Here is an 8,444-nt window from a genome sequence, read left to right as displayed (position 1 = left end):
ATATTACTTGTGTTTGTGTGGCGGGATTTCATGCGAGAACAGAAACTGCGCACATGCGTCTATCTGAGCACAGGAGGCTTGTGTCGACCACTTCGTTAAGCATGCACGTGGAGATGCTACAACAGAATCTGACACCACACATTCTAGTGCCAAATACTCTGACAGGACTTGCAGGCGTATACTAGATAGACCCACACACCGTATAACCAAGTATGAGACAGGCTGATATGAAACAGTGAAAAGATACAAATCAACCACCCGTAGTAGGTAACCTCGTCTAATATAATCGCAAGCGCTGGGAATGCTCGTGCGAGTGGACTACAACTAAACTGTCAGATACGCTCACACTGAGTGCACACGTGGCAGAGCATCTGCGAGTGGACTACAACTACAACTGTCAGATACGCTCACACTGAGTGCACACGTGACAGAGCATTTGCGAGTGGACTACAACTACAACTGTCAGATAGGCTCACCCTGAGTGCACACGTGGCAGAGCATCTCACGTCACTTACATATCACAGCAATCCGATACCAGCCGCGCGGCGTAGTAATTCTCTGATGCCTTATGTAGTTTGCCCGTTAATTCCCGTTCCTTGGTAAACGTTTGTCTGTACTGCATACGGCACTCCTCACTCTGGGAATACGTTGAACGCGTTGAGGTGGATGAGTGGTATGGGCCTGCGGGTGTACACAACTGAGGTATACATACACAGGCTTTTAAATCATACCCAACGATGAGATTAAAGTTTTGATACACAAACGCACTTGGACAGATCGATCCCACTATCTATGTGTAGATTAGTACGTGAATTAAGAATATGTGCAAGGTAGTACGTGAATTAAGAATACGTGCAAGTTAGTCCGTGAAATAAGACGTAGGCGACACAGTACATGTCACTAGCATGGCACGATGTCACTACACTAGTTTCTTCGCCAAGAATCCTGTCAAAAGCACAGGAATAATATCTAAGACTTGGGTACTATAATCGGCCAGAATGATCTGATAAGTAGGTAACGTATTATAAATCAATAGCATAGCACAATGTAGCTATAATACTCCCTATAAAACTATAGTAATCTCTATGCCTTCTTCTCTAACTCTTCAGTGCATAATACATATCACCCGCATAGCACAATGTAACTATAGTCATCCCTACGTATCTATAGTGACATAATCCCTGTACCTTCTTCTCCAGCTCTTCGGTACACAATACATATACATATCACCCGCATAGCACAATGTAACTATAGTCATCCCTATGTATCTATTGTGATGTAATCCACCTACCTTCTTCTCCAGCTCTTCGGTACCCCAGTCGGCCAAGTGGTCGGCTGCTCCGCTGGCCTGGATCTCTTCCTCCAGCCGTAACCTCTGCTGCTCTTGAGCGATCATGGCGGGGGTAGTGCCTTGCCCTGAGATAAAAGAAGAAAGCGTGGGAAGGGAGCGATAAGGACTTATCGGGTAACACGCGGGTGCGGGTGTGGATAGATCGCTTACAGGGTGAGTAAGCATGAAAGCTCAGAATAGACCGTACGAATGCTCGTCACAGCACACGGAGACATCTCTCACTGTGTGAAGCGAGAATATCTCTGTTACGTGATAGGGCATGTAGGTGCACTCGAAGAAATACAAACAAATAGAAGGGTCCCATTTCAACAGCCATTCATCCGATAAGGTACTGATGGTTACGCTTGAATGCGTATAGAACGAGGCATTCGAATGAGACGGACCACGCACACTACCAACCACACACCTACCAGTGGCTGCATTTACACACTGAAAACGGTACATGTCAATACAGCGCATACGTATATACACACACACACACTCACCCAACCACACACCTGCCAGTGGCTGCATACACACACTGCAAACGGTACATGTCAATAAAGCACACACGTACACACACACCCACTCACCCAACCACCCGCCCAACCACACCCACAGACACAGACACATATACAGACACAGACACACACACGCGCACACACACACTCTCTCCCTATCCCCACCCCTCTCACTCACCCAACCATAACCCCAACGTTACAAGCAAACTCATGCAGCACCCTCTAAGCAAGCCCTTGCAGACTCTCTCCTACCTGGTCCCTGGGACGGTCGCTTGCCACCGGGGCCTCGGCCCATTCCAGCCATGCCGTTTCGGTTGGGTGAGTCATGCACTGAGCCGCGCATAGGCCCAGAGGTCTGATAGACCAACGGTTGCTGGCCACGATGTGCACCCATCAGGTGGGAATTGGGCATTGCACCTCCCGGCCCCGTTATATTGGGCTGGTGCAGGGGGCAAAGACAGTTGTTTAGGGTTTAGGGTTTTGTGCATATTATATCAATCACGCGAAGGTGTGTGCGTGTGGAAGTGGCGAGATATGCAGCCAACACCGACAGCACACGGGTAACTGCTGAAACAAATCCACGGCCATAAATAGATGTAATGTCAAAGGTACAGCACGTACATGCTACACAGATACAAATACATACAGGTACGGATACGTGCACTGTGAAATGCTATACACATGCATGACAAGACACACAGGTACGTATACTTATATTGTAAAATGTTATGCACAAGCATGATCTACAAATACAACACCCACAGGCACGTTACATGTATTATATCATGTAATATACCATGTATTATATTATGTATTATATCATGTATGATACCATGTACTATATCATGTAGTATATCATGTAGTATAGCATATATTATATCATGTAGTATATCATGTATTACATCATGTAATATATCATGTATAGTATCATGTAGTATATCGTGTACTATATCATGAATTATATCATGTACTATATCATGTATTATATCCTTGTATTATATCATGTTTTACATCATGTATTATAACACGTATAGTATCATGTAATATATCATGTATAGTACCATGTACTAAAACATGTACTATATCATGTATTATTCCATGTATTATATCATGCAATATATCGTGTATAATATCAAGTATTATATCATGGATAATATCATGTATTATATCGTGTATTATATCATGTGTAATATAATGTATAATATCGTATAATAGAATGTATATTATCATGTATAATATAATGTATAATATATAATGTATTAAATCATGTATAATATAATGTATAATATCATGTGTTATATCATTGTATTATATCATGTACAATATAGTGTATAATATCATGTATTATATCATCTATTGTATATACATGCCAAGCAATACACGACGCAACGTATCTTCGTAATACCTGTCACCTGAAAACCGATCGAGAGTCCATAACTAAAGAGTAAGAATGCATAGCCACCACCACATACGAGAGCCTACCCAGGTACGTAAGAATTGAAACCACTTACGGCTATATTCACTCACCTGTGAGTTGGTGTACTGTAGCTGTTGCATTGACGGATCTCCACCCATGGCATTGTAGCTATTTATAGATCCTACTCCCATACCTACTCCGCCCCGGACCATCCCCATACCCCGGCTGTGCTGTGACTGTTGTCGGCCCATTGCACCTTGCCCCGAATTCATAGGACCGCCGTATACACCTGCCCCGGGATTTTGGTGCTGGTGCTGTTGCTGTTGCATTTGTTGCTGCGTCGTAAGTGCGTCTTGCGCCTGGTGATCCGCCTGATTCACCCCCCCGTGCATGTTCATACTACTAGTGCTGCTATTGCTATCCATCATAGGCCCATTATTTCCCGTGCTGTTGCTGCTGAATAGCTCCCGCCTGTCCATCGCCCCACTCATCCCACCGTACGTATCCCTGCGGTCCAAGGCCCCGCCCGTGCCTTTGCCCGTCCCACTAGTACCGGAGCTATCCTTGGCACTCGCATAAGGCGCACTGTCTCGCCTGTCTAATCCATACCCACTCGCCGACCCAGTCCCCCCGGAACCACCCCCGCCGTCTTTCTTATCACTACCTCCCGCCGCACCACCGTTATTATTACTACCACTGTGTGCCCCCTTGCCTGGACTCGACCCCGGGTTGTTTGTACCGCCACTACCTTTACCTTCACTGTTGTTGCCATGGAAACCATCCCGGCTTTCGGAGTTCATATTCGAATCTCGGCGGTCTCCACCAAACCCTGTATCCCTCTACAGTACAAAATAAACGTAGATGCATCACAAGTTAAAATATACAATAATACACCACAAAACAAATTAATAATACTAAAAATACATCATAAGTTCATGGGCGTAAACTACAACTAACCTCCACGGAGATATACACGTGTACAGGACGCCCTACTGTTGGAACACTCGCGCGAGTGTCCATAGCAGGGAGGTGCTCTATGTGGGAAGATGTACACACACCCCACAACACTCCCCCTACACCTACTCAAGCAACGGGACACAGGCACACACCCGACTCAGCCCACACACACCCACGTATACACAGGCACACACCAACTAATACACAGACATACACCAACTAATACACAGGCACACACCAACTAATACACAGGCACAAACCAACTAAAACACAGGCACACACCAACTAATACACAGGCACACACCAACTGATACACAAGCACACACCAACTAATACACAGGCACACACCAACTAATACACAGACACACAACAACTAATACACAGACACACAACAACTAATACACAGACACACAACAACTAATACACAGGCACACACCAACTGATACACAAGCACACACCAACTAATACACAGGCACACACCAACTAAAACACAGGCACACACCAACTGATACACAGGCACATACCAACTAATACACAGGCACACACCAACTAATACACAGGCACACACCAACTAATACACAGGCACACACCAACTAATACACAGACATACACCAACTAATACATAGGCACACACCAACTAATACACAGGCACAAACCAACTAAAACACAGGCACACACCAACTAATACACAGGCACACACCAACTGATACACAAGCACACACCAACTAATACACAGGCACACACCAACTAAAACACAGGCAACTGACACACTCACACACATAGCCACACATGCGCCAAGATCTGGCCTTGGCGATAGACGATACTAGACGAACATGAAAGGTCGATACATCGAAGTGAAGACACTACAGTCTGTGAGCACCACTGTGCCCGAGGATTCCTCCAACAAAGTAAGGCTGAGATCACCCTGCATACCAGTGGGACCTCTGCCAGGGCGTGAGTTTTAACTAAATACTTAATACTGACTACGATGCAATACAAAGTATTACGTGGTATTACAGCATAATTACAGTATTACGTGATATTACAGTTAATTACAGTATTATGAGGTATCACAGTATGATTACAGTATTACGTGATATTACAGTATAATTACAGTAGTATGTGATATTACAGTATCATACAGTATTATGTGATGCATATAATACACCATCAGATGCTTGGCCATGCGTACCTGTCCGTCGCGCATGTTGCCTAGGCCGTCGCCTGACTGGCGACTCTGCAATGGCCCGCCGTTGTCTGCATCCTTGTTGTTCTGGTTTCTGCGAGAGAGGTGGGAGCGTATGAGTATACCGATGTAAAGGACAGTGCTTGTGTATATATTCGGAATCTATCTCAGGGTGAGCGATGGTATGGGTAGAGTATGGGGTAGGTGACTTGGAAATGTATCTGGTATTTGATGAGGTGTGCATAGGTCACACTCTGGCAATACGGCGGGTGTAAGTTGTGATTGCTATTATTGTGTATATCAGGTTTTGCGTGTTTATAATATACATATATATATATATATCATAAAAAGAAACATACACACACACACGCACAAAGACACACTATATAAATATAGATATCGAAATAGAAAATGACACACACACACACACACACACATATATATATGAACATGTATATATTGTATATAAAAATATATATGGCTGTATTCGTTTATGTATATGACTGTAATTGTTTGTAAAAATGCAACAATATGTACATATATACATGCGTCGCTGTGATGGTCATTCATTACGAGCTAGTACTGCACCCAGTAGCGTCTATTCCACACCCATAGCGTACGCATAGGGGCAAGAACAGACAGGAGCCCATATCTCTTCATCCATCGACAACTGTCTCGCAAACGTCACCCCAGAGAACCCGGTGAACGTATTCCGGAGTGGCGTGTCTAAGAACAAGCACTAGCCACTCTTACTTGGGAGGATGATGATGCGTGTATGCACACAGCCCGTGTACATACGACTAGAGCGTTGTGTCTGTATTGCAGTGGCCCAGTCTCACGAGCGCATGTGACATTGGTTGTAGCCATGGCTCATAGGCAACCTATCCTCAGCATATATATATACACGTATACATACATATATTTATATATACACGTATACAACGGCCATATGCAACTTACCCCCAGCATATATATACACGTATACAACGGCACCCACCCACCCACAGCACTACAAGCCCAAACAGCGGTATATTCACAGCTGGAGTGTTGTACGTTAACACTTCAAGGGTTGCACCTACCGGGAGTGTTGTTGGTGGCCGTAGTGTGCCATGGGGTGGTGAGCGCGTTGATGATGGGGAGCAAACCCATGAGACGGCGGGAACTGTCTCTGTGGGCGTGTGTATATTCGACGGGAAATAAGTACGTATTACTATTCAGCGGCCCTGAATAGTGGACTACTTCAGGAAGTGAGTTTTGATCAACTCGGTGGCTGAGCGGAGTGTAGTTAGAAATTAAATTTAACCTTAGGAAGTAGCATAAGTATATATATATATATATATAGATAGATAGATAGAAACATACATACAGACACACATACATATACACATATATGCATATGCATATACATATATACATACACACACACACACACACCCACTTATATATATATAAAATATATAGACATAGACATAGACATATACACATACATATACATAAACGTACACATACACATATACGTGCACATACACATATACGTGCACATACATATACATACGCGTACACATACACATATACAACAGCAATAAACATAAACAACACGGTTGTCAAGGCAATAAAACCAGCCCGTACGCTGTGCGACATACCTGGTGTGACGCGGAAATCTGCCTGTTATACGCACCTCCCACGGGAGCATGCATGGGTCCATATGGGCCCACAAACTTACCCCCGCGAGGGCCACCCATGGGGATTACGGGTGCAAACCCTCGATGGAACCCAGTCTGGTTGTTGCCATAGTAACCACCGCCTCCCCCATGCTGTGGACCTCGGTTGTCGCGGGAAAAACTATCGCGTGCTCTGTTGGACGGCGCCTGTCCTCTGATCTTACCTCCGCTCTCACTGTCTCCCGACCCATCGAAATCGGATCGTCTGAATAGCGCGTGCGTGAGCTTTAGCGTGGGTGTGGGTGTACGTGTGGGTGTGGGTATGGGTGTGAGTGGGTTTCTGTGGGCGTGTGCGTAGCTTGTGAGAGAGAGCGTGACGTAAAGCACGCATGCACAGACCGTCGCCTATAGACTAGTTATATTATACGTACACACAGGTATGTATGCTAGGACTCCGATATATAGTAAGCAGGTGTATTCGTATCGGTGTGGAGGAGTACATCTGCCTGAGCAAGCGCTTGCCAAAGCATCCACGAATATGATACTATACTAAACACCCGACGGCAAACGGTGACTGACAGGATCAGTCAGTAAGATGAGAGTCAAGACAATGCACAGAGTATAATCTGTGCTTTGTACTTGTATAGATACTTAGGTCAAACAACAAACGTAGGCAGACGCACAAGACAGCACAGTCTCTCCCTCACCTCTCATAAGTCATCGAGCTCCTTCTATCGTATGATGCCTTGTCTGCGAGGTTATTTGGAAAAGGTGGTGAGAAATGAGTCGGGGCATATTAGGGACAAATCCCAAACAAAAATTAGGGCCGAATCTCAAACAGAGCCAGTAGGTAGTGGAGTCATGCATTCATGGGCCGCCAAGGTGATTGCTGCAACCAGCACAATAACAATAAACAGTGAACATCCACTATAGCCATTTAATTGATCAGACCGTATGCGTAGTGAACAGACATCATTTGCAATATGAACACAGAATATATGCATACATACTGACAAACATCAATAGGCACAAATATATTGGAATATACATTTTACACACCATAATGTATACACTATTATTTGTCTATCTATCTATCTATCTAACTGTATATATATATACATATATATATATATATATATGTCAACGCATATTCATAATAGGTACAGATATAGGTTAGGTATAAATGTATACACCCAACTATATATAGATACATACCCACACACACAAATAAGTATTTAAATACACCCCCCCACGTAGATTATACCCAGCTACTCACCCATATATATATATATATATGTATGTACACATAGATATACATAGATATACATAGACACACACACACACACACATATATATATATATATAGATATAG

The 8,444-nt window shown here is 44.0% G+C and overlaps 1 protein-coding gene across 1 annotated transcript in view; it reads right to left on the bottom strand.

Annotated features, from left to right (window-relative positions):
- Positions 1 to 511: 511 nt before the first annotated feature.
- The window catches only part of SARC_09519 (hypothetical protein), a gene marked incomplete at its 3' end in the record, with an annotated part of 8,730 nt that continues 797 nt past the window's right edge, over positions 512 to 8,444 (bottom strand). The window contains exons 2-9 of the mRNA XM_014296462.1: positions 7,780 to 7,822; positions 7,055 to 7,412; positions 6,491 to 6,579; positions 5,418 to 5,505; positions 3,379 to 4,107; positions 2,104 to 2,290; positions 1,292 to 1,416; positions 512 to 637 (exon numbers count right to left, since the gene is read on the bottom strand). Coding sequence (XP_014151937.1) covers positions 512 to 637; positions 1,292 to 1,416; positions 2,104 to 2,290; positions 3,379 to 4,107; positions 5,418 to 5,505; positions 6,491 to 6,579; positions 7,055 to 7,412; positions 7,780 to 7,822 — 1,745 coding nt within the window. The remainder of the gene's footprint in view (positions 638 to 1,291; positions 1,417 to 2,103; positions 2,291 to 3,378; positions 4,108 to 5,417; positions 5,506 to 6,490; positions 6,580 to 7,054; positions 7,413 to 7,779; positions 7,823 to 8,444) is intronic.

The sequence above is a fragment of the Sphaeroforma arctica genome (assembly GCF_001186125.1).
Source record: "Sphaeroforma arctica JP610 unplaced genomic scaffold supercont1.977, whole genome shotgun sequence".
In the NCBI taxonomy this organism is placed as follows: domain Eukaryota; class Ichthyosporea; order Ichthyophonida; genus Sphaeroforma; species Sphaeroforma arctica.
The sequence above is the reverse complement of the archived record's forward strand: the minus strand, read 5'-3'. Positions and strand labels throughout refer to the sequence as shown.